General features: G+C 43.5%; 1 protein-coding gene across 1 annotated transcript; it reads left to right on the forward strand.

Moving 5' to 3' along the window:
• Positions 1–774: 774 nt before the first annotated feature.
• LOC113145224 (uncharacterized) lies at positions 775–27,029 on the forward strand. Its single transcript, XM_026331672.1, has 26 exons — positions 775–802; positions 962–1,101; positions 14,213–14,410; positions 14,570–16,640; positions 16,752–16,880; positions 17,309–17,429; positions 17,560–17,653; positions 18,010–18,096; positions 18,284–18,403; positions 18,508–18,606; positions 18,778–18,929; positions 19,082–19,220; positions 19,407–19,529; positions 19,617–19,814; positions 19,939–20,666; positions 20,782–21,216; positions 21,926–22,175; positions 22,492–22,581; positions 22,857–23,168; positions 23,263–23,433; positions 23,621–23,798; positions 23,891–24,007; positions 24,467–24,751; positions 24,910–25,145; positions 25,294–25,352; positions 25,554–27,029. The coding sequence occupies exons 1-25, from the start codon at positions 775–777 to the stop codon at positions 25,330–25,332; spliced, it is 6,540 nt and encodes a 2,179-aa protein (XP_026187457.1). The 3' UTR covers positions 25,333–25,352; positions 25,554–27,029.
• The last annotated feature ends 171 nt before the right edge of the window (positions 27,030–27,200 follow it).

A 27,200-nucleotide genomic window follows, 5' to 3' on the forward strand; every position in this document is an offset into this window, starting at 1 on the left:
CTATGAATGGAATCTTTACCAAAAATGACGACATAAAAAAGAAATTAGCTGTTGGTGCTGGGAAATAAAAATGAAGCTGAGTGAACGGCTCAGATACTGGCTCTCCTGTCATGGTGACATATAATACCAATACCATCAATACCATCTTGAGAATATTTCTATAACAATCCCTAAAGTCTGTTTAATGAAACATCTTATATGTTATGTCCATGACAGTTGTTGTGTGGATTATTTCTCAGATTCTGCTGAAGTGATGAAATGATGAAACCCCCTACTCTGCTTCCTTTGCTCTCTTTTCATAAGCTGCTGCTCATAGTTCCCACGAGAAAGGAAGCAGTGATGTAAACAGCAGTGTCCTGTGAAGCTTCTTATACTGTGATACTGAATGTCCTGACAACACACATTCAATTCACAAGACATTTCATATCTATCTATCTATCTATCTATCTGTCTATCTGTCTATCTGTCTATCTGTCTATCTATCTATCTATCTATCTATCTATCTATCTATCTATCTATCTATCTATCTATCTGTCTATCTGTCTGTCTCTATCTATCTATCTATCTATCTATCTATCTATCTATCTATCTATCTATCTATCTATCTATCTATCTATCTATCTATCAGGTGTTCACACATTCATTTTTAAAACGTTTCATTTCAGGCTGTTCCACATGTTCCCACTGAATCATATCATTTATTATTTTCTCTAGTTGTTTATTTGCTTTTAATGTTTCATTCATGGTGAAATCACTGACTGCGGGGGGTCGAACATGGTCCCTGCTGATGTGGAGCGGACACGTGACGCTCAGGATCACAGCGGTCTTTGCTGGCCACCCTCTCCACGCGCTACCGTTCGTTTCCATTCACTCGGAGCGCATCCCCGCTGCTGCGCGCTCCAGGGGCTGCACCGCTGACCCCGAGCTACGGGACTCGACAGGAGGCCCTCCTCACCTCCAGGTGGACACACAGGCGCAGACAGACGAGCAGACGGAACCTCCCGGATCCATCAGCGTGTTCCCGCTGTAAGTCCACCGGCGTCACAGGACCGGGCAGGACTGGAGCGGTACCAAGGTGGAGGCCACCTCCACAGTTTGTCGGTGAGTCGATGTACAGCTGTGTGTTTTTTATTTCACGGTTAAACAGCCCAGAGCTGCTGAAGCGACGATCACACGCTGTGTTTGAGTTGACTTGTCACAGGAATTAAAGTACTACTGCAGCTCGAAACCGGTTTAATGACCAGGTCACGGTTTAGTGGATTCACACTGTCATGTGTTGTCTGCAGAGCCTGTTGTGCATTAATGTGCAAAACAGTAGAAACTGTAGAAAACACACACACTGTCTCACATGAGTGGAAACTTCAGTGCGTCCACATGTACTGCATTTATCTACATGTACTGCATTTATCTACATGTACTGCATTTATCTACATGTACTGCATTTATCTACATGTACTGCATTTATCTGCAGGTACTGCATTTATACTGCATTTATCTGTGTGTACTGCATTTATCTGCATGTACTGCATTTATCTGTGTACTGCATTTATCTGCATGTACTGCATTTATCTGTGTACTGCATTTATCTGCATGTACTGCATTTATCTATTTATCTGCAGGTACTGCATTTATACTGCATTTATCTGTGTGTACTGCATTTATCTGCATGTACTGCATTTATCTGTGTACTGCATTTATCTGCATGTACTGCATTTATCTATTTATCTGCAGGTACTGCATTTATACTGTGTGTACTGCATTTATCTGAGTGTACTGCATTTATACTGCATTACCTGCAGGTGTTACTGCTGCAGATCCCTCATCATGAGGCTTTTCCTTAATACTCATGAAGAAGTGAAGATTCTTCTAATCAAAAGCCTTTAATCTTCTCAGCTGTTTGCTCTGCTGCCGCTCAGTTACACTTGAGTGATGATGTGAGGACACACACTCACACACTCACACACTCACTCACACTCACACACACACACACACACACACACAGGGCAGTGTGTTTAAGTGTCACAGGGCCGATCTTCATCTCTGCAGCTCATGTTGCTCCACCTGCAAGTTATTTGTGAAATTACTGTGACTTCAGGCAAAACTGCACGTGTAATGGGATTGTCATACTGTAGTTATCTTATAAATTATTATCACTGTTTCTTCTTCAGTTGTGCCAAACCATCATAGTTCATCATGTTGTGTTACTGAATTGGGATTGATACGTTTTAGGATTTTGCTTAAGAACATGTATCATCTTGAGCTGTAGAAACATTTGTTGAATGTTTTTCATTATCTTGGATATGAATACTTCTGAGTATTTGATATGATATGTTTAAACCCAGTGTTATTCCAAGCCCAGTGTTCACCGTGTGACTTCCCTCCTGGAACCAGCTGTTACTGTCTGTCTGTGTGGCTGCGTCTTCCCGGCTCTGGCTCTTCTTCTCTGCTGTGTGGGCGAGGTTATAAATAAGAGGCTGGAGGTTTTTGCGTGTATGTGTGTGTGTGTGTGTGTGTGTGTGTGTGTGTGTGTGTGTGTGTGGGGGTGTGTGTGTGTTGTTTAACCAGCTGCTGGGGAGGTTTGTTTGTCTCCTCTGAGTGCAGGTGTACTAGCCGGACTCTAGATGCTGTTCTCGGCCTGTTCTAATCCCCCGCCCCCCTTACCTCCCCCAGCCAGTGCTTACCACCCTGGTTGTAACTCGGGGGTTTTATTCTATTTGTGTCATCTCAGCATCACCTGTCTTCTGTGTGTGTGTGTGGGTGTGTGTGTGGGTGTGTGTGTGTGTGTGATAGATGTATAGACAGAGAATAGTCATAGTCAGTGGCTTGAGAGTTGAAATAATTGTGCTGAGAATAGTCAAAGCAGAGAAGACATTTAAGGACATACTGTATTTTGAGGTTTTTATGCTATTTCTGATCTTTGAACAGAGATAGGAGAAATTATACCCTTATATATATGTGTGTGTGTGTGTGTGTGTGTGTGTGTGTGTGTGTGTGTGTGTGTGTGTGTTTTTGTGTTCTGGTCTAGACAGAGTGGAGCATGGGAAAGTGGCCTGGACTTTGCAGACCACCAGCTTTGAAAGTCTAAAGATCTAAATATTGACAGTATTTAGTAGTTCCTGACCTTCATGGTCTGCCGTGTACAGGATATGTTTTAGTTTAATCTGATCATGCCAGTGCTCATAATGGGTTTCATCCCCGTCTGCATCATATCTGGCCCTGATGACACACATCAAATGTGCACATACATACATGTGACCGGCCCTGCTTTGACCTGACATTCAAGGCCAGGGTTGCATTTGAATCATATGCGAGTCACAGCATGTACTGCCTAAGGAGCATGTTCTGTATGAGTCACAGACATTAAGGTCCATAAGACATTGCCAGCAGGGCAGAACTGGGCCAGTGTTGCGGACTAATATTTGGTCATTACCAATAGTGATTTGGCAGACCTTGAAACTTCAAACTCAGTGTTTTGTTTTGCCAACTCTGTGAACTTTCCCATTTTTTATGTGTTTTTTTACCTTATTATTATCCAACATTTTCTGTAGTTAACGTGCCTTCCCACACCTCTGTGCCTAGTTTTCTCCTATTCCTCACATACCTCTGTGAGAACAATATGTGTAAAGAAATCCAGTCACTCTGAGCTCACAGTGATTTATGACCAACAGGCCAGGGAGGGGAGGGACACTGTGAGGGGTCACGCAGTCAGTTGGACGGCCAAAATAGACGCCTCTCCTCATCTCCCCCACTGGGTCGATTTGTCTCTTGCAACCCACTGCTGTCGCTGCAAGTAAAGCGAGTGTTGAATCACACAGCCTGTTGGTAAAACCCCAGGGTTTAGCATTGGTGTGGTACAGTACTAGCACTCAGAGAAGTACCGAATGTTTTTGTACTTTACATAGACGCCACAATTATATTGGCATTACTGCCGTGTTTGTCTGTGACTTTGCAAAGTAGAGCTTCTTCACTGAGCAAAGAAGATGCACTTGAAGGCAGCAGCTTGGAGCCAGACTGGAAGATTTCACCTTTCAGTCAAAGTAAACACTGAACCCTGCACTCCTGAACAGGCTGACAATAGAAAAGTGAAATGAGCTTTTTCAGCTATTTTGGTTGGGTTTGCCTTTGGCCTCCACATGGAGATCATTGTTGGAGACAACACTCAGAAGTTATTACAGGCACTTGCATACTGCATTCAAGGATCAGTTGTGGTTGCTGCCTGGGTGAAAACCTATGTGGACAAAGCTCAGTGCAGAGAAACTATAGTTTGTTTGTTTTTTCAGTGCTTTCCTTGTCCAGTGACCACAGATTACAGATCAAGAGACACAAATAGTCAGGAACGAAGAGCTTGTGGTTGGTATTTTTCAGTTGGAGCCAAATTCTTTTGAAATCTTTTCTTGTCAATTCTTTAATTTTCATTCTTTTGCTTTGGTTTTCTCTTTCTTATTTTTCTCTTTTCTTTGGTTGGCTTTACTTTTCTTTTCTCCACATGGTTTGACAGTCAGGGCTCAAGATATTCACCTGGCATTAATCCTGTACGCACTGACGCTCTTCAGTGAAACAGCAGAAAAAATGGAAAAATGATTTAACCCTTGCATTAAAATGACAGTATTGTTTATAGAGGACTTCAAACCACCTTTGACTTCTGGGAGTCTGTGAAAATATGAATCTAGACTTGATCCAGTAGCTGTCAGGAATATAGAGCAGCTGTATTGTTTGTCATTTGAAACATGCCTACAAAGTCTAAAAACACTGAAGCAGCCAGGAACTCATAAACCAGTCAGTCATATGAAGTTTCTGTGCAGCTCTGACCCATCCTCGCCTGCTGGAGGAAATGCTTCTGCAGCTATGCTAACTGCTTCACAGAATGGTAATGAGGTGCTAGCTGCCTAAGCCAGAGCTTGGGAAGACGCATGCTTGAAGTGCTGAGGATGCTGGAGACCGAAATAGAATAGCCGAGGCTCGAGGTGCGTTTGTTCCCATCACTGGCTGGGATTAGCAGCTTCTAAACACTCCATTCCATTAAAGCTGCTGTAACAAAGCACACCACCTCAGGAACACACATTTCCAAATACAGTGAAGCCAGAGGTGCAGTCAGAGCAGCAGACTTATTTTACTGACTGTTTGGAGCTGCAGATGCAGAGAAACTCCTTTGATAGATAGTTTAGATGTTTGCTTTCTAGTCTGAGGGCAAAAGAACCTGCTCAGGCTGTTTTTGTCCAGGTGCATTTCGGAAACATTCATGTTTATGTCTGAATACTGTCGTGTATTGACAGTCCATTTAAAATAACATCTGTCTCAGACCATGTTTTCATGATTCAGTAACTAATCGATGTTTTTATATAGTAAAAAAAAACTATAGCTGTAATGGTTTTGATATTATTATGTATTATTTATATTTCGGGGCTGTTGTATAGAGATAAATGATTAGGACTGTGTTTTAAAGGTACACAGACATTTAAACACAGCAGCAACATGGGAACTCAACACGCAGTGATATGATCTTTAAATCAGCAGTGATCCTCTCACCTGAACCACACGTTGCTCATCCAGATCCATCCTGTGAGACGTGTGTCACAGAGAAGCAGCTTTCAGCACCGCTGTCTCAAGAGCTAGTTTCTCAGGATGAGGCAAGACAGGGAATTTGGTGGATTTATTTGTGCAGTAAAGTATTTTTTCCAAACCAGGCGAGCCAGCTCTGTGCAGATTGTAACTCGTAATGACAGCCTGACAAAGAAGCACAGGAGGAGGGGCAGAGATTTGGGATTTAATAAAATGTCTTGTTAATAATATCTGTGAGTGAAAACAGAGAGAGAGAGAGCGAGAGTGAAGCTGAGTACAAAAGGGATTTCGAGAGAGACAGAAAGATGAGGACAAGGACAACAAGGCCTTGGCTACAGGACCAGTTGAAGCAACAGCTCCTCTCCTTTTGGCTAGGACACACACTCTGCTCAAGCCTAATACCAGGCATGCTGTCACGCACACACAAATTTCATCTCTCCCTCATTCTCTTAGCCTCCCTCCCTGCTGCTCCTCTTTCTCTCGTCCTCTTCCTGTGTCCCTTTGTGACTTCTGCACATTCGCCACATCACCCAGTAGAGTGAGTGCATTAACAGAGCCTGGAGGAGGACCGCAGGGGAGGGGAAATGTGAGGGGAGGGACGTGAGGACAGCAGTGATAGCTCCAGTTCAGCAACAACAAACAGAAACATCAACAAACATGTTTGTCCTCAGGCCTCCCCTCCACGGTGGGATTCAACACAAAGAGCACGCAGCTCTCGGATGCATTATGATACATAAACAGTTCAGTTGCCGGGTAAGATACAGGATGGCATTTCCCTCTGCTCTGATTGGTGCGTCATTAGCTGTTGCTCAGAAATACAGGCCTCAGTGTTGTTTAAATATGACAGTATGATACTTAGTGCTCTCATCAATGCTCATCAGTCTTTTTGTTGAATAGCAGAAAATGAAAAGCGGATTTTCAGTTCATGACAGGTCATTTCAGTTGATGCTCAGAAAGTATTGAGGTTCAAAACTCAGCTCCCAGTCATTAAGCTGCATGTGACTCAGACTCACACACGGTTTATGGCCTTTTGATAGTTCGAGAGCTGACTGATTTTAGGAGTCTGTCACTTTTTGTCTCCACTTTGACACGACCAGGTCAAACATACAGAGACCACAGATTCTTGCTACTGTTCCACAACAGCTGCTGCCCGGATGATGTTTCTCTCAGCAGCATGGCCTCTTTCTTTCTTACCTCGTTCTTCTCCTCAAGTCATTTCTCTCCTTCTTCTTCTCTTGTTTCAGTCGCCAAATTGTTTTAAAGCTTCACCCAGGATGAAGTCGTGGCGTAGCCAGTCTCTCTTTCCCCTGATATCTTTTCTTTTGTATGTACTGTAGGCACATGTTTGTTGTGATGCATGAATGCTGAAGTGTCTTTTTATTATTTTTCTCGTCATCGTGAGACCACTCTTCTTTCTGCCTTGGACCATCTTCTCTTGTTGAATACAGTTTTCATCCATGTTTCCCACAGAGCTTTTTATTTCTTCTCTCCCCGCTGTTTGTTTGTTCACATTATCAAATGTTCGGCACCCTCAATGATCTTGTGACAGAATAAAGTGAGGCAGTGGTGGATCGTGGTTTAGCTGCCACAGTGACAGCACTGAGATGACACATTTAGTAACTGTGAGCCCGTGGATCTGATAATGTTAGTCAGCATGTTGGCTCCCTCTGGATGCTGACTAATTCCCCCCTGATTTAAGAATTGGTGCAGAATGATGAAAAAAGAAAAGTGTCTTTAGTCAAGTCTTGAAAATTGAGCTGGATTTTGTTTGTAGCACATTAAATGAAAAGTTTGCTGAAAGTTACTGTTGTTGTATAAAGGGAATGATTTAAAAAAAAGCAGTGACATTTATAATAAAATAAGAATAAAATCAGCACCAAACACACACACACACACACACACTGTGATTGATGCATCACTTTGTCTGGCAGTGGCTTGTTGGTACCAATGATCATGTTCCTCGTTAACATTATAGGTGGAATAATGACTGTCATTGAGCCTGTGTGTGTGTGTGTGTGTGTGTGTGTGTGTGTGTGTGTGTGTGTGTGTGTGTGTGTGTGTGTGTGTGTGTGTGTGTGTGTGTGTGTGTGTGTGTGTGTGTGTGTGTGTGTGTGTGTGTGTGTGTGTGTGTGTGTGTGTGTGTGTGTGTGTGTGTGTGTGTAGTGTAAGAAGATCCCTTGGAGAAACTGTGAGGCTTGGCTCTCTCTCTCTCTGTCTCCCTCCCTCTCTCTCGTCTCCTCGTGTTTGGTCACGCTGCTCCTGTCAGACAAACGTAACACCCGGCAGTTGAGGTGCTGCGACTGGGGAAAGTGCAGACACCGAGGAACAGAACAGCTCAGACAGAAAAGCAGAAACAGATCCGTAAATTGGAAAGAGGGAAAGAAAACTAGACAAATCACAGACTGTGCTGTTGCTCTGCTGAGGACAAATGCACATCCAGCTGGATTAAGATTGTCCTCACTCACTGAGCTGTGAACGAGTGTCTGGGCAGAATGGATTTCATCTTAGTCCAGCGGCGACCGAGCAGGATCTTTGCCTCTGTAGATGATTATCTCTCCTTTTGGATTATTTCAGAAACCGTCGCTGTTGTGATGAATGGGACTAAGAGCAACCAGAAAGGAAGATGGTAAAGTAGCGATCTGTTCTGTTTGCTGGGAGATGATCTTTATTCAAAGTGAAAATATTATTAACAATACCTGTCATTCCTGAATCATATTGAAACTTTAAAATTTCATATTAAATCATGTATTTTCTCCACTCGTCTGTTAGAAACTTCTGACAAGTCCTGAGCTTGTTTTTAACCTGTGACTGACCTACACACCTTCTTCTTCTTCTTAACATCTGAAATGATTCACAGCATTTCCTCGTAACACGTGGGAGTGTCCTTTGTAAATAATACCACAGCATCATTTATTTCTTAGGTCCTGACAGGTAGTTTTTTGATGTTGAAACATGCATGTACTCTGACTGTGTACAAACACACCACAGCGCCCACAGCTTAGAGTGGCTGCTGCTTTCTGCTCATGGTGAAGGTCTCAGGTTGACGCTAAGGCAGATTTCACAAACCAGCCACTGTATCTGTCTCCTTCTTACATCTCGCTGTTTACTGGCTTGGATCTGGCAGGAGAAACAATCCTACACTGGGGAGTTGTTGTCTGATGTACAGGTTTGAATGAGAAAGATCCACATTTTCTTTGATTTTGTCTCAGCCTGTATTTCCTAATGGAGAAATGCCTGAGAGGGTGTGCCTCACTTGTGCATAAAGTTGATTTTGTCTGGCTCTGGCCTGCTTGGAGGTTGTTGTGTACGGAGGTGCATTTTAAAATGCCCGCCCAGCTCTGCTGTAGGTTTGTTTTGGCAGCAGCCTGTATGTTTGTGTGTGTACCACTGTGATTTTTCCCCACCCTGTTTCCTGCATATTTGCCTTCTCGTTGAAACCAGAACCTGACTATTCCTGTGCTGGGAGTAACCTCAGTGTTTGGGTATTTGCTTCTGTGTTGGCAACGTTACACAGAGCATCTTTTTTCTCTCAGCAGAAAGACATCTTGTGCCTTCCTGGTGATTTAATGGAAAATACACTACAGTCAACTTAACAGCTCTGTTTGCAAAACTGCAAATCATCACCTCGTCTTTACCTGCAGCCCCTTCGTTTGTGTTGCTTTTGGCCTGGAACTAGGCAGCATCTCACCCCGAGGACTCGGCAACATTTCCAGTAAACCCAAAAGGACATAATGAACTTTGAGCTGTAGTGTTGACTGAGCTGATGTGACTCTGAGGCAGCTGTTCTGAGTGTTTAACTGTGTGATGGACAACTGCAAAGTCTTCCTTTTTAACGTGCTCATAATTTCCTGTTTTGAAATTCAGAGAATCAAAGGTTTTCTAATAGTCTCTCTCAGCCAGTGTGTTTGTAGAGCTGCGAACACTGTGAATATTCTCAAAAATCAGCTTTAGTCCCAGTTCCTGTGCTAATTATTTGTTTTGTAGACATCTGCCTAATTTAGCATTCAGCCTCATCATGGTTTCACATGATGTGTTAGGTCTGATTAGCGTGACTGGGTGCTGTTCACCTGTGTTGTCACCTGTTTTCCCTGTGTCAGATGGTTTGTTAGGAAATCTGCCAGTGTGAGTTACAGTAAGCACAGCTGTGGCCTAATTACAGATGTGATCAGTGTGTCGGTGAAAGCTAAGCCACACTTCGATATAATAACACACCTCACATGCACAGCACAGACACATCAACTCAGTCATGATGCGTTTTAAAGTCTCGGCTCATTCATAATTCCCTGACGTGTTTTTAATGACTTAAACACAGGCCTCGCTGCCTCCTGACTACTACTTTACAGCCACCTTCAAGACATCCTGCTGATCAAGGCTGTTGTGATTAGTATTTGCCTTCCGCAAGTTCTGATTTGCTGATCCCTCTGAAGCTACTAAATATACCGTCTGGTTCTTTGGTGGTCATGTACGGCTCTACTCAGCCTGCGTTTATGTCCCACCTCAGGGTAAATGGGTTTGTCCCAGAGAGGGGGGGGGAGTATCTTTTAGTCTAAAGGTGCAGCTTTTAGACTAAAAGGTACAACGTTATATCTATTGGCAAGATCCATTAATTCCAAAAATGTAAAAGCCCCAAGGCAGTTAATGGAATTTGGTTCCTTTTTTCTGATCTTCTTTCCAAGCTGCATATCACAGACTGATAAATTATTTACACAGAAATGCAATAAATAACTAAATACAACTTTGTAAAAGAAACAATCCTGTGAATAAGCTAAAAAAATTTTGTCCCACTTTTTGCTCTTATTTACATTACGTTAGTAATTTTTTTTAAATCCCTAGTTGGTAGAAATCATTTTTGGATGGGACTGATACTTTTGGACAGATTATAGTGAAATTGCAGTGAATAGTTTTGACACGTTGCTTCCTCATCATTAAAGAATCTCAACTTTTACAGGCATCTGGCTAAATAGGGAGTCTTTTCATTCCTGGGATTGTGTAATGTGCCTGGTGTGAGGCTCTGCTGTGCTTCATCAATTGTTCTGTGGTTTGTCACTGCACAACTTCTGCGTCAGTGCTAATCTGTTTAGAGCACAAATGTCATTTTCCTCCAAATTACAAAATAGTTAAGATTCACTGTCAGTGTTTCTCGGTCTGGTCACATGTTCTGAGTCTATTGTGGCTCAACAGAACAGCTGTCAGAACAGATGTGACGCAGATGTGAGGAGGGAGACACAGACGCAAAAAGCCTCAATGAGTGTGTTTATTTTTTATTTGTGTTATCTCACATATATAATAATAAAGAGTCTAATCTGAACTGACTTCACACCATCAGCAGCTTTTCTGCAAAACCTCCACTCTCCACTTTGATGGCCCCCGTCTGTATTGAATAATAGATGGGGTTCAAAAGCTTTCTAAAAATAAAGTATAAATAATAAAGTGGGCAACACAGACCAGTAGTACACACCTGAGTGCAGCAGAGATTTGTATGTGTACGCCCAGAACCTTTCCACTATGGCACTCCCATTTATTTCAGAGCGTGTCCTGTGAATAAAACTACACAGGTGAAACTCTCATGACTTTTAGTTTTGCCTCTTAGGCAAAGTCATTGTTTTAAGTAGATTAGACATCTTCTTCAGTGACGTGACCTATTTATTTAAGTGCCACAGTGTTGGCAACTCAGTTTGGGATTAAAAGGAGACCTGGTGTGAAGAAGAAATGCTTTGTGTTTACTTCCTGCTGTCGTTCACATATATATTGATATTTATCTGACATGATGTGAAACATTAGGGTGGATTTTCCATGACCAGAGAAACAGGTCACAGCTTAGTGAACTGTAAAATACTCAAAACTTATTTATTTGGATGATTTTCCATCTGTTAATGATGCAGGCATCTATCCAGCATTATTAAACCCCCCTTCAATACTATGCATATTCAGAAACAAGGCCAACAAGCCATTATCAGGAAAAGTCTAAAAGGATTTTTAGATACAAGGCGATGTGATAATGAATTGGGATGGGTGAATTCCTTCCTGTAAAAAAACTGACGTGTGTTTCCCAGCTAATTTTTTTGTGTGAGCAGCAGATAAACCATTTAAAATAGTTTGTGTAACCCAGTAGGGAATCTTCATATCTGCTCAGATGAAAAACTGCGTATGTAAACACAGGAAATTGATTCTTTTCATGCTGTTTTAGAAGCTGTATGAGTCTGTGTAGAGACTTTGAAGTTCAGCCAAATTACACCAGTGATGCTTATTGTGTTTTACATATTTCTCAGGCATTTTGTTACACAAACTGAATAATTGTGAGGATACATCATAAGACTCCTAAACCCATAAAGTTAAAGATGTCCATGGAAACTGTACTTGGAAGAACCAAAGACTTTCAAAGACTTTCTGCCCCTCCCAAATACTTTCTCTCTAAATTCCTCTATTATGAAGCAGTGTGAATATTTTTATTCTTAGTTCATGGTTTATTGTTCCACATTCCTCGGCAAGAAAGAAATGAAGGAGTGATTCTGTTTGTTAAAATGGTGCACAGCTCGGATCATCCTGGTGGCCTCGTTTAAGGACCTTTGATACCATGTAATTGCAACATCCTTTGTCCGAATCAGGCCTGGGACCTTGCTGCATATTATCCCCCTCATTTCCTGTCATTCTCTACCAGATACAATCAGAAAATGCCCAGAAACATGTAGTGTCACAGTTGAAGACATACTGTATAAGGAGATAAATTATATTAAGTCACCATTACAGCTTTTATTTTTTTTTCCATTGTTACATATTTTGTTCTTGTGCAGGAACCTTTTGACATCAGGAATGTGCGGTGGCTATTTCTGTGTGTTAATGATACTGGACAGAGATATTCCAACTGTCTTCAGCTCCCACACTGGGACATCGTATCCAAAGTAATGTGAGCGTGCTCTTTTATTTCAGTGGCTGAGCGAGAGCGAGCCGGGTGTTTATATGGAGCCACAGTATGCTGTCGTAGGCAGAGACGGGTCTATAATGACACACCAACATATTAATACAACACACACACATCGTTCGTAGTTTTACGGTCTCACGTTACAAGGAAGTATTCAGATGTATCCTTGTACACACACGGTGCTGTAGCCAGAAATGTTTCTTGCTTCTTTAATTTCACTTTAGTTTTGTTAGCTCTCCAAAGGCTCATTAGCTTTTGCTCGTTCATTCACATAGAATGGATCCAAACAAACATTACGGTTGAGCATATTTGTCATATTTGCCAAGTATTGTCGGCCCGTACCTAGACCACCTTCACCGACAACTGTGTCAAAACATTTAATCTGAAACTTATGAGCTTTGTCTTGAAATTGCTCACAACACATAATGTTCCTCTGAGCATCCTCGGGCGCTGCTTATTGGATGGCGGCTACCACCACTGCTTCTATTGCTGTCTTCCTCTGGCAGGGCTGACCCAAAAGCTCTGAGTCACGGTGCTGTTTCTGCAGCAGCGGGGGCTGTGGACTGACTCAGAGTCCAGTGTTTTTAGATGATAACGTAAGAGGATGAGGCAGAAAAGAGATGCATAGCAGATAGCAGTGCTGGAGAAGTAATGAGCCGGTGCTGAGCCGGCGACACAGCCTCTGCTGTTTCTATCGCCCATATCCATGTCTGTCCTTCTTCATTACTACAACCCAGAAACCCTTGACTTCCCTAACCTAACTTTAACTTATAGGAAATATATTTATTGGCTTTGTGGTGGAGAGTTAGATGAGAAGATCAATATCTCCACGCAGCTTTACTGTTTCTTCCTCCTCCAGTGACGCTGGTGTAAAACAACTAAACACATACCTGGAAAAAGAGACAGCGACATTCTTGCGATGTGTCGACATCCCCACATCATCCTGCCTCCCCACAGGGCCTCAGGCATGTATGGATATACATTAACCCCTGAGGTCTGCTGCTGCGGCCTTTGCTGGGCTAAATAAAGCAGGGCCTAAAAGTGGCTAGGTGGCCATGGGTTCAGGTCAAAGGGAATGTGAAACCATAAACCTGGAGCCAGACTTCAGACCAGCCATCACCCACTGTGTTCACTTGGATGTTTGCAGGCTGATTGTATGTTTCAAAAGGAGCAGAGAATATTTGTGTACATGTCCTGGAGTTGAGGATGAGGCCTGTGTAATTTCCTGAGAGACGATGTGAGGGAGTCCAGGTCTCGTTAGGTAGCGCTGGGGGATTTAAGTGTTTGCTGAAATCTGTAATTAACATAAACAATGAAGTTGCAGTTTCAGTAGTGGAGACACAATTAACTGATTGGTAAATTTCTAGAAAACTTACCATCGATGATTTCAAACGTCTTTTTGGTCGAGCCTCTCAGCTGTGAGGAGCTGCTGCTTTTCTCTGTTTTCCATTAGTGTAAATAAAATGTTTTGGGGTTTGGACTGGTGGTCAGCCCACGCAGGACGTTTGAAGAAAACTGTGAGATTCAACATAAAGATTTGATTCAGAAATCAATCTTTCCAAAAAAGAGCCGTGCTTCATCATCGTCTTCGGTGCTTAGAAGCTGCACAGTAATAAAAATACGGGAACAAGTGAAAGTCACTAATCACGTCTTGAAGTCACTGGTTTTAACACTGGTCCATCCGTTTACTTTATTTTTCTAAACCATTTCTCTTTTTCTCTCTTGTGTTTTCAGAACCTTGATTCTCTGGAGAGCTCGATCCAGAACCTGCTGTCAGTTCTGTACCCCCCCTTCGAGGCCACCGCCCCCACTCTGCTCAGCCAGCTCTTCCAAATCATTGACAGTCGTTATCAGGGAGATGCCCTGAGGTGCCTGCTGGACTTTCTTGTCCCAGCCAAGCACATCTTAGACACGGTGCAGCAGGCTGCATGTGTAAGTCCCTGTATTGTTAGTTCACTTACTATTAGTCAGTGTGGAATAAACCTGCCCTGGGATGATCTTGTTGGATTTCTGATAATAAAATCAACAAAAAACATTGATATGCTTCTGAATTCTGAAACCCAGTATGTCTGTTCCCATTTCCCCTTTCAGGCCCAGTACTCTGATGTACTTTTTCTCTGTGAAGGCTGGCCTCTGTGTTTGCGTGACCAAGTTGTCATCCACCTTGCTCCAATCAACCCGCTGTTTCTTCAGCCTGGTGACTTTTACCTCCAGGTGACGCCATTTTGTGACCAATCAGCACGCATCGTGGTCTGCAGCCTCCTGGAAGAGGAGGGGCTTAGAGCGGACGCAGTCGAGGAGACCCCAATCCCTGAAACCTCCTATCCTTGTATATTCAGTCGTGAGTGGTTAAAGGAGACTAACCAGGGCCGCCATGGAACACCCCTCAGCCAGTGCCTGCTCGCCACTCAGCAGGGCGTGGTGAGGCTACCCTGGGAACGGGTGGCCTTGCCTGATTTTGTGGGCGTGCCACGGGGTGATAGGAGTAGTATGGCTTCTGCTCCTCCTTCGTATCCTCCTTCGTATCCTCCTTTACCTCCGCTTCCTCTTCCTCCACCTCTTTCTCATTTTCCTGAGAATTCAAATAGTTCATTTCTTCTTTCTCCTTCAGAGGACTCTGAACAGAAACGGTACCCTGTAACCGTTCATAATTCAGTCTTAACATCTTCACATCCTTCTTCCTTCTCCGTGGAGACTAGAATAATCCCAGCAAAGCACGGCATTGCTGTGTCGCTCTGCCTAGTGGACACAAGTGCTGCTTCTTCATCCAGGCTGGTCAAAGTGAAAGAGACTGAGGCAGAGCCCAAGCCTATAGGCTGGGTGTCCCCAAATATGTGGGACAGCCGCTTTACTGGGGCAGACCCAACTACAGCTACAAAAACAAGCACAGTTTTAAATGCAAGAGGTGACACAAACACTTGCAAGGCTGTTTCTAAATCTATACGGCAAGATAAACATAAAAATACAAACAGTACAGACACAAGGAGAAGTGGACCAACGGGCCAAGTTGCTGCAGAAGGCGAATATATTGATGTACTTCAGGCAACTGCACTTTTCTGTGGCAGTCAGTCAGTATCAGAACAACAGAAATTAGAAGTGCCAGTGCAGTCACATGGCCATTTATGTGCAAAACCACAAACACAGACTAGTGATTCTAGGTCAGAGGCTCCTGTATCATTAAGGGCCAACATGTCTGCAGAAACAGGACCTTCATCTGCTCTCCACCGTTCCCAGTCCCATCATCCTCTCCCCGACTCCGTTGAATCGTCTCAGTGTGTCCGCACTGTCCGGTTCTCAGAGAAACCTTGTACCCCATGTATGAGGAGGAGACAAGGTGGAAAGGTTTCCAGGGCTCAGGAGCTAAGGTGTCGATACAGGGAATCCTACCAGGCTGCTATACAAAACCCAGTCACCTTTGGACAGGAGAGAGAGAGGGGTAATATGCGAGTTGTGGTGAAGGAGGATGGTGGCTTCTCACAGTGTGAAGCAGGGGATTCATGGCGCAATATTCAAGGAACGTGGTGTGATCCTGGGATTCAGAACCAGTCTTCTTCATCCTTCAGCGAAACCACCTGTGAGGAATCAGGAGAAAGAAACACTGTTCCACTTTGGAAACCAGGAAATTTAAACCCCGGCCCCTGTAAGGAGCAGAGTGGTCCAAATGCTCTAAGGTATGATGGGATACAAGAACAGACAACTGAAAGATTGACTGTACCGCTTAGGGAACCAAGGGACGTACTCTCTGCCAAACCTTATGGCAATTTATGCAATGTGAACGGGACAGATTCAGCAGCAGGGATAGACACTAATAAAGCTTTGTCAAGCTCAAATATGGTCTCTGCTAAACACCACAGTTTATCTTTTGCTTCAAATAACACTTCAGGGGGGAGCATTACCCTCAAGGCCTGTGAAGGGCTACCAGACAGTCCCCATTCGACACACGTTTCTAAGGCCGATGGTAGATGTTCGTCCCTCTCCACAGCTGTGGTGGACACGTCAGAGAAGTGTGAGGTGGTCATTGTTGAAGGGCAAAATGTCAGGAGGAGAGAAAACACCGACTCCTGTGTAGAAATTCCTCAGCTACATGTGGTCAAATGTAAAAACAGCACAGCCTTTGGTCTGGTTTCACCCAAGATCAACAGGAGGAAGATAATCGTTCCAGGTACAAAGTCATATGTTGGCCTTGTTTAGCTTGGAGCATTTGTTTGGTTCATTTTATTAAGGTTTAGTCACAGATGACAATTAGCCTCCATCTCTTTCACTCCATTTTCAGATGGTGCAGCAGCAGAGACACAGAAGATCTCCCAGCCTGCATCTGCTCGTCCCAGACCTGATCACCTCCCCCTGGGAACCCCTGACCCCAGAGCCCACCCCCTCTATTTGGGAGTAGCATCTCTCACAGGTAAGTTAGTTTGAGATACAGCATCAGCAGCCACAGCGCTCAGTGTCGGCCACATACGAGAGATGGAGCTGCAGCCTTACCTCAGAGGACGTCACATAAAATAATGTATATATTAAGTGATTAATGATTTGAAGCATAAGACATTACAAACTGCAGGGTAAGAACATTTTTACAGAGAGATTTGATGTTTACATGTGTTTCCATGATTTATCACTAATATTTATAAAGAGTAGATTCATCCAGGTGGTTGATTTTTTTTTTTCTTGATATTTTTGAAATTTACCAGTTTAATTGTACATGTATTACGTTTTTTGATATGAATGAAAATATCAAGATGATTTTTGGAGATAAATGGAGCAGTTAATGGGGAAATCCTTGCATTTATTCTCTGATTGCTTTTTTTCCCACACAAACATTAATCCTGTCAGGCGGCAGAGACAGGACAGGCAGGGCAATAGTTGAGCTCTATGGAGATCACCAAGCATGGAGGTCAGATGTAACCAGCTGGGAGCTCTTCCAGATGCTGCTCTACTTTCACTCCCTCACCAGGTAAAGAAGGAGAATGGTGACTGTGATCAATGATCAATGATCAATGTATTTGAGAATAAACTGAAAGGCAGTTTGGGATCCTGTGGCCATGACTGTCTCAGTGTCGTCACCTTGTGTTCCCTGCATGTAGGAGAGAAATCAGAGAGGCTGGGATGACTCTCATTTTCGATGCAAGGAAGACAAACCCTCAACCACAGCTCTATAAGGCCTTGATGACGCTTCAGGTGAGAAGTTTGGTGTTAATGCTCTGATGAAGTGCTGCTGTTTACGCACAATGACCTCTGACCTGTCAACTCTCCAATAAAACAGCTCCTGAACCTCAGCAGCATATCCAGATGTTGTCTGGTTAATAAATAGTCATGTTTGACGTGACAAATGATGTTTTTCCTTGACTTACTGATAACCACAGGTATAATCTTATTGTTGTGAGTAATCAACTTGCACACTTCATATTTGCAAGCACCATGCAGTTTTCTAGCATTGATATCAACTGGAAACTGGAAATGTGTTTCCATTGATGCCGTATGACCTTTATATTGTTATAGTTCATTTGGATTTATAGAGTGTTAAACTGTTACAGGAGCAGACCCCCCAGGCAGTAAACAGCTTAATGCTACTGGTGAACAAGCACCACAGCATCCAGCCAGAAAGATGTCCGGGCATCCAGGTCGGCTTTCTCACTTCCTTTTACAATTTTACTATAAGACGCCTGCATTTAGTGAAACAGCTGTTCGGTTTCCTAAGCAATCCATCGAGGTGTGTTTTTGGTCATGCTGTTTGTGTGACTGATTTGTTGGCTCATCTGCACCAAAATAATAATAATAATGTTGACGTTGACGTTTGTTCCCCTGAAGCAGACTGACACGGTGACATCGACCAAGGCCTTGTTCAGGTTGGTGGAGGTGAGTCAGCTGAGCCCTGGTCTGGACGGCACACTGTCTCACAGCCACTGTGACTGGATGGAGCTGCACAAGGTGAGACTGTCCCCTCAGGATATCACCTGTTTCTTTCCTTTTTCCTGCCTTTCGTCTCACATGTTTATCCACTGCCCATGATGTCCACATCTGCCATTCTCTAGAAACTCTTCCCATTTGTGACTGGTCTTCATGAGGTGTCCTGCCTGCTGCTGAGAGCCATCAGTAGGTTAGAGGATCCCCAGAGGACAGACTCTGTACAGGTGCCATTATTGTGTCTTTGCACTCTTTCTCATTTAATTGAAAACCCTTGAAATCTGGGTTGATCCTGAATTTTCCAATTCTGCCTTGATTGACAATGCAGCATGTACAGTGTGTTGGATACTAGCTTTTTGTGTTAGTTTTTCATTTTCAAATGTCCTTTTGTCTAACAGAGTGTGCAGCAGTGCATGATGGACCAGAGGACTCTGATGAGGGATGTACTGGAGGACAGCAGATTGGTCAGCCTGCAGAGGGATGGTGGCTCCATCTTGGCTAGGCTGAGGAAGGAGAGCGACCTCAGATACCCGCACTGCGAGGACCTCAGGTAAACCTTGATACTTTTACTGAAAGAAAATAATAAAATAATCACCAGACCAAGATGTTCCTATAATTAAATTATAAAAATATAATTGTGAAATCCAAAAATGAAAAAAAAAAAAATTAGGCCTGTGATCTGGCTTTTTCCTTTCCATGCAGTGATGCAGTGGACTCTGTGACAAGTCTGTACAACCACATGGAGGAGCAGGCTCACATCCTCGTGCAGAGGACCAACATGTCACTGGAACACCTGGAGTACCTGCTGCAAATCAGAGAGATGGAGGGACATTTCACACAGGTGCTGTCCATCATACCCAGCTCATCATCACGTCTTTCTTACATTGTTTTTAGAGAAGTGATGTTTAGTTAGTCTGGCAGGGCTTTTTGTTCTTGTACAGCCACTAGGTTGATGTTTATGATAAACACTCTAAACAGTTTAAATGATGCTCTAAACTTTCTATTTTACTGTCTTTTGTCCCTGCAGATGCAGCAGTGGATTAATGTAGAAGGAGACCGCCACCTGCTGGAGGCTAAGTCAGTGGAGGAATCGGGAGACAGAATGGAGGAGATCCTCAACAGCTTCACTGGCTTCCTTATTGAAGCTAATGTGAGTCTGCTTGAGTTTGCCTGTTATTCTGTCTTTATTCTGTCTTTGTGTTTCCCCTGTCTGACTCTCTCTCCTGTCCTTCTCTAGGACCGGAGACACCATGCCATGTCGCTAGTGTCTGAGGCAGAACGACTCCAGCAGACTGGGCTCTCCTACCCAGAAATGGAAGACTTTAGGACTCTAGTCTGCACTTTCAAGTCAGGTCTGGATGACTTCCTGTGCAGGGCAGAAGCTTGTGGGAGGGAGCTGCAGGTCATGGTCAGCGTGTGTGATTTTTGTGAGCAGGTTGGTGTAAAAGCAGTAAAAATTCAAGTATTTAAACAGCACTAATGCCTAAAAACCGTGTGATATAAAAAAGAGAATGTGTTTTTGGCTTTTGTATTGTAAAAGAAACATTTCTTTTAAACAGGCAACAGCTCTGGCCAATGAATGCGGTGATTACCTGGAGCAGAGTCAATCCACAATCCAGACAATGCAAGACCATGAAAATACAATACCAATAAATCAATCAAACATTCAGCCAGTACACCACCAAAGTCAAGATCGGGGCCCAGGCACTGCATCTCTTTACCAGTCTGATGCACATGGAGCACGGGACCCTAACCCAACCAACACCAGTGTTTCACCACTGTTGTGCAACGTCAGGTCCATCCTGAAGACTTTCCAAGACAGGTTCCTCCAGTTCAGCCCGGAGAGATTCCAGGAGGTGAAGGCACAGGCCAGCGGGCTGCGGGGCTCCAGGGGGATGCGGGTCTGGAACTTAGCCTGGCTGAGATGTCAGGAGGCCAGGCAGCAGCTTCAGGAGAGGATGTGGGATATGGATGAGATTTACCACCAGCAACTAGATTCCAGCTACCGGTGTGAACATCATTATGTCGACGTAGTGAGCACTAATGTTCAGACAGCTTCGCCCGGTGGCCAGAGTCTGGTGGTACAATCGACCCCTGGGCCTCGGCACCCGCAGTGGGAGGGCATTGTGTCAGGAGCTGTGGATTTAGGGAAGAGAAGGCCAATCCTGGGCAATAACAGCACTAATTCAACAAACGGAGCCTGCTGCAACATCGTCGTTAAACCTGAGGATCACAGTGATGCTGGAACCAACCAGGGGTCAAAGGTCATTAATCCATCACCTCACAGGTTGGTTCACTGAATACTGTACATAAGCCTAGTTCTTAGAATCCCCTAAAAGGCCCTGCTGCAGAAACACACAGGTTTCAGGACCTGAATCTGCGTTTGTATCATTCTCTAAAAGGTCAGAGCGAGAGACGAGGAAGAGACAGACGAGCAGGGCGAGGAGTGAGAGGGATGCTGCTGCTCTGTCTCGGTCCCACGCGGTCGGCTGCCAGTGGTTTCCATGGGGACGAGGTCTGAAGGCGAGGTCAGTGAGCCAAGACTCGTGTGCCACAGTAGGAGCAACGGTGAGCTCATCCCCTCCTCCAGAGCAGCACTTTCGCCCCCCATCATCCTGTTCCCACCACGGTCAACCATCTTGTCGGATCCTCCAGGAGGCTCAGAAGTTTCAGATCTCCCGCCACGGGAGCTTCTGCTCCGAGGACTCTTGTATGAGTGACCGGGGCGCTGCAGCAGGAAATGGGACTTTATGCTGCAAACATTCGAGCCTGCCCGTCGGGAGATACAAGGGAGAGTTTGGTTTGGCAGGAGCACAGGAGAGTGCCAGCGATGCCCTGTAAGTTGCATCTATGTTGAGGAAATCTGATTATAGTACAGAAGATCTGAACTACCAGACAATTGCACTGCAAACTAATATTCTCCATTGGCTGAGAAAATTCAGTGATAGGCCTTAGTTTTACTAATCTTGTGAGTCTTGATTGTACTTTTTTCTGTCTCTAAGCTCACAGTGAAGCACAACAGGTAAAATCTCTCCTGACTTTCGTTGCTTCTCTTTTTTAATGTGCTACCAGATTATCGACTAGGCCTGTCAGGACTCTTAGGTGCCTGCTGAGCTATTTCATCGAAAGGGAGGAGCTATCCTAATCACATTTTTGTCCCGTTCTCTTTTAAATCAAAATGAAAATGTAAATGTATGACAACAGAAGAGCTGAGACGTACTGCAGGGCCATTTTATTTCTGTGCCCAGGGGCCTGTTGTCTCCTGACCTGTCCATGCTTGGCATATTTCTTTTCTATTGCATTGCATGTGTACTGTAAAATGACAGCATGTGCCTGGGTCATCTGCTGAAATATGAAAGAAAATTAAAGATAATGATGAATAGCTTAAGATAAATAAATATAAAGTGTGCAAACCAACGTGGTTCTGCAACAAAATACCCCCCCAAAAAAAAAACTTTCCTAGTGTTTCCTAGTATTTTGCAGTTCATCATAGTATACTGGGATAACAGTCTGGGATTGGTGCTAATACATATTTTTTGTCACCAGGAGGCTGCAGCGTGTCCTGGAGGAGCTGGTGTACACAGAGAGGGAGTACGTCCGCTCACTGGGCTACATCCTGACCCACTACCTCCCCCTGCTGGACAGACCAGACATTCCCCAGGACCTCAGGGGCAAGCGAGGCATCATCTTCGGCAACCTCGAGAAACTTTATGACTTCCACAGCCATTACTTCCTGCCAGAGCTGGAGGCCTGTCAGAGGGAGCCCGCCATGGTGGCCCGCTGCTTTCTCAGACATGTGAGTACAAACTGTGATCAATGTAATATCACCTCCTATTTCATGTCCTAGATCCTATTATTAATGAAGTATTTTTAAAATGCTTTTTATTTGAATGGAGGTTATTATTATTATTGTTGATATAATATTATATATAATCCGTTATATGTTTGTAGTGATGTCAGAGTTGTACATCGTGCCAACTAGTTTCTTAAGTAGCTTTTGGTTTTCTCTCTTGTGATCATGATAGATGAATATTGTTCTCTTGTTATTGCAGATCTATGTGGCTACTAAATGTTAAATTTTGTTCTTGCTTTAATGTGGGTTCTTTCCACAGAGTGAGAGTTTTGGCCTGTACTCCTTGTACAGTAAGAACAAACCTCAGTCAGACGCTCTCATCCTACACAGCCGCCATGACATTTTCAAGGTTTCACTTCAAAGTTTTCTCGTCCAAACATAAAATTATTATAAGTATTTAAGATGAATTGCATGTTGTTCGGTTTTTACTTCTGCTTTACATAACCCCATTTTAAACCAGACCCAACCCAAAGTTCTGCTTGGTGGATACGTGTTTTTCTGGTGCACTTTCAGTTCTGATGCCTGCAGCTTTAAGTCCTAACACACTAACAAACCAGAACATCCCTAATCCTGCATAGCTTTACCTTCTCAGCCTTTACAGTTCCACGTTATTTCTCTCGACAGAAAAAGCAACAGGAGCTGGGGGACATGATGGACCTTTCATCCTACCTGCTGAGGCCGATCCAGCGGATCAGTAAATACAGCCTCCTGCTACAGGACATGCTGGCTCTGGCCGGCTCGTACAGGCCAAAAGACATGATCCAGGATACGCTGCTCACACCTAGTGTGTGTGGCCCGGGTGTGTATGTGCCTGATCTGACGAGCAGCGAGAGAGAGCGGGAGCGGGCTGAGATCCAGGCTGCCGCCGACCTGGTTCGATTTCAGATGCGTCACGGCAACGATTTGCTCACCATGGACGCCATCCAGGACTGTGATGTAAGACGTTAAAATGGTAGAAGAGATATAAAATGTTTGATCACCGTAGTTAAATTACGTTTTTGCTTTTCTGTACTTCCCTCTGCTCTGTCAGGTGAATTTAAAAGAGCAGGGTCAGCTGCTTCGCCAGGATGAATTCACAGTTTTCTTTAGGAAGAAGAAATGTGTCCGTCGCGTCTTTCTCCTTGAAGATCTAATTCTCTTCAGCAAGACCAAGAAGACGGACGTTGGCAATGATGTCTATGTCTACAAGCAGTCGTTTAAGGTTTGCACGTCCAACCTGTTCATCCAAAGGCTGATGGAGCCATAATTCTTAACCCCATAGTTTCCTGTCATGATATACACTAAATACTACTGCTCATGCATTGTTTTAGTAGTTTAGGAGTAGTAGCTTCTTAGTACAAGTACTCAAGTACATATTATTCCACTTTAATTGGTATTTTCTCTTCCAGACTAGTGACATTGGGATGACCCATAACTCTGGTGTGAGCGGTCTGTGTTTTGAGATCTGGTTTCGCAGGAGAAAGAGTGAAGACACCTACACCCTGAAGGCCCCCAGCATGGAGGTGAAGAAAGCCTGGACCACTGACCTGGAGAGGATCCTGTGGGATCAGGCCGCTCACAGTAGAGGTTGTAACAGCACAGACGTACCTGTGTATTTTTGAACCTACCTAAGTTTACAGTGTGGTTCTTCTAAACATCATGAATATACTGTGTGTCAGAGCTCCGCATGCAGGAGAGGGTGCTCATGGGAATGGGCCACAGACCTTTCATGGACATTCAACACAGTGATGCTGCAATTTGTGACCGTGCCGTCAGCTGCGTCCTGCCTGGGAGGAGTAAGGAGCTAAACACACACACACACACACACACACACACACACACACACGCCATTTTACAACAACTCCAGTGCTGCTTTATTCATTAAAATCTACCAGTATTGACATGTGCCACGTCTGCATCATTCCGTCAGTTACTGAAACTATTTTATTGAGTAAATACAAAGTAAATACAACTGCAAAGATTTAACCAATTTATTACGCTGCTGATTTGGTAATGCTATCACTAAATATGTGAATTGGAAGCTTCTGTTCGATTTGGCTCAGGGCGAAACATCTGCAAAACTAATTGCATCCACCAAGTGTAGGAAAAGTACATGTTTTGTTGTTTTTATCTAAAAACACTAACAATGTGGATAAAAAGTGAATACGTAACAATCATGCTCGCTCCTCGTTGCTCACTTACCTACCCAGGCCATTATTTTCTCCTTGATGACACGTATCTGTATGTGTCGTCAGTCCCTGTGGCCTGTTGTTCACACAGGGGTTTAGACTGTCCACGGCCGCACTCTATTGGGTCTGGCAGCACGGCCTCCACCACCCTCAGCCAATCATCGTCCTCCTCTGGCCGAGGCTCGCTGCCCCCTACTGGTTTTCCTGTGAACCAGTCACTGGGGGTAGAGACCGGTCCAGCCATGTGCTCCTCCCCTGAGGCTGTGGCTGACAATGATCTCAACAACCATCATCTTCATCAGCATCATCTTCATTGTAGCTGTGATCAGTGGAAAACTCCTCAACCTCTGAGTGAGTTTGTTTTTACATCTTTAATAAATATTGTTTTTTGTTGTTGACAAGACTGACACTTCGTTTATGGATCATGAATGATGAATTTGAATTAATATCTGCTTCCTCAGCAACTAATGCACAGACCTGAGCTTTCCCTGTTCCTGTTTCTGCTTTAGTGGACGGCACTGATTCATCTGGGGAATACATCCACGTCTTCAGCAGCTCGGATCGCAGCTGCCTGTCTGCCCTTGGTGGAGAGATAGTGGATGACTCCTCCTCGTTTGCATCCCAGGGTTCGAAGCCTTGTCCGCCACTTTGTCGAACACCCAGCCTGAGACGGAGCAGCTCGCCGTTAGTTACCCAAAAGATACCTGGGGTTGCCCCCAAACCTCTAAATGTGGCTGATGCTCAGGTAGAGGAGAACACACAGCATAGAGCTGCTGAAGCTGAAGACAGGGTTTGGCATTTCAGTTTAACAAACAGATGATAAGTATTATTGACCAAGAACTTATACTATTCGATCATTTTACTGACGGAATATTTGATATCTTGTGTTGCAGGGTAATGAAACTGTAACTGGAAAATCAACAGAAGTCTAACTCTGGATTCTCTGCAAAAGGTAAACATGGAAACACTCACTTCAATAAACATGGAGTCATGATGAAAGTGTTTTATTCTCTGTTCTTCCTGCATTTTAGAGAAAATAAAAGCATATTTTATTATGGTTTTTACTTTTAGGTAATTCTACCATGTCAGCTTTTATTTTTTGCTTTGTGTTGTTGTTGTTTGTAAATAGTTTGTGCCTTCATTATTGTTGCAGATTATTGTCATCTGAACATCTTCAGTCCTTTTGGAGAGCTTGTGGTCATCGTGTAGACAGATGGTTTGTCTGAGTGAAAGGAAAGTTCCTGTGTGTGGTCACAGTGTCACACCACACCGAGCTTTGCCCGGTCACAAGGCCTGCTTTGTGCCAGACAAGTGTTTACTGAAGCAGCTGAAGGCCCCGGTGTGTTGGTGTCACGCCTGATGACAGAGTGTGGTCAAACACATGTTGTAGTATTATTAATGTGGGGCGATCAAAGAGAAGAGACGGTTGTATTTATTATTGTTGTGAAAATCAATAGCTGGTGTGAATCAGACACCAGCACTTCACTCTGTTATTGTTCTATTTCCCCACAGGCAAAACATTTATCAGCTGCAATAATTATTAATATAATATAAATATATATATTATATCAATATCTAATATAATAATTCAGTCAACAGACAGTTGAGCTGCGGTGTCAGTCCACTGACCATAAGCCCAGGAGGAACTGAAGACCAAGGCTTTAAGCTGATGACTATAAACGGAAAAACATGTGGATGTATATATGTACATGTATATTGGAAAGTAAAACTATTTGATGGTACAATGATAATTGTGTACTTACTAATTCTAGTTTGTTTTTGGCCTTTTTTAGAGATTGGTACAGGAGCGCTGTATGGAGTAGTTTAGACGAAGGGACAAACCACAGGTTGATATGTCTTTACTTCCTGGTTTGAGGTGCTCTGTTATTGAGATCCTGGGTTTTCTACAACATTTCAAACTCTTGTCAAAGAAACAGCACAACCACTGCAGATGAAACGTGACCACATGCTTCAGGGCAAAAACCACTTACTGTTTCAGGGTCCACTAATTGTTCAATACTGAGCAATGTTCCAGGTGCAGCCTAATGAAAATGACCATAACTAAAAAGTATATATGTTGTGCTCGTACTGTTAATGATGCAAGGTGTCATTCAAAATGTCCAGGATGACAGGCTCTTAAAAGGTTTGTGCCGGTGATGGTGACTTCTGTAAAACCACAGACGTTTTCTACATCTTTCTGTATTACTGACTTATATTCTGTTCTTTCTCTAACTAATATATACATCTGTTCTGTTCTGTTCTTTGCTTTGTTTAGAGAAGTTCTAAGTTTTGTTTTCCATGGTTTCTTCCTCTGAACTCTGTGCTGATGATGCGTTTCCTCTGATTAACCCTTTCATTGCCACTGTGCATGTTTCAGTTTGGCACCGATGCCACCACCTGAAAATAGATATCTCTGTCTGAGTATTTTATGCTTTCTTCTGTTCAGCCTACTCTGAACTGTGTTGTTCTTTTTGACTCGCAAACTGAACGATAAAAACACGATCACAACACATTTGGATTCAGGGCCTTTTCTAAAACTTCCTCTAACAAAGTGAAACTGAACATTTCATCATGTTGTGTTGGAAAAAAAATGTGTGACTTATTTTCCTGCATTACAAAGAAAAAAAAACTGCACAGTTGCAAAGTATTTACTATATTGTGTTAGTAAGTTTGATTTTAGAGTTTGAGATTCATCCTTTCTGTTTATGTTGTATGACATAAATTCTTAAGGAAAAAAACTTTGTTGGTGTTTTTATTTTCATGTCAAAGTAAAAAAAATCATGTGTTATATTTTAATATT

The sequence above is a fragment of the Mastacembelus armatus genome, chromosome 7 (assembly GCF_900324485.2).
Source record: "Mastacembelus armatus chromosome 7, fMasArm1.2, whole genome shotgun sequence".
Lineage (NCBI taxonomy): Eukaryota > Metazoa > Chordata > Actinopteri > Synbranchiformes > Mastacembelidae > Mastacembelus > Mastacembelus armatus.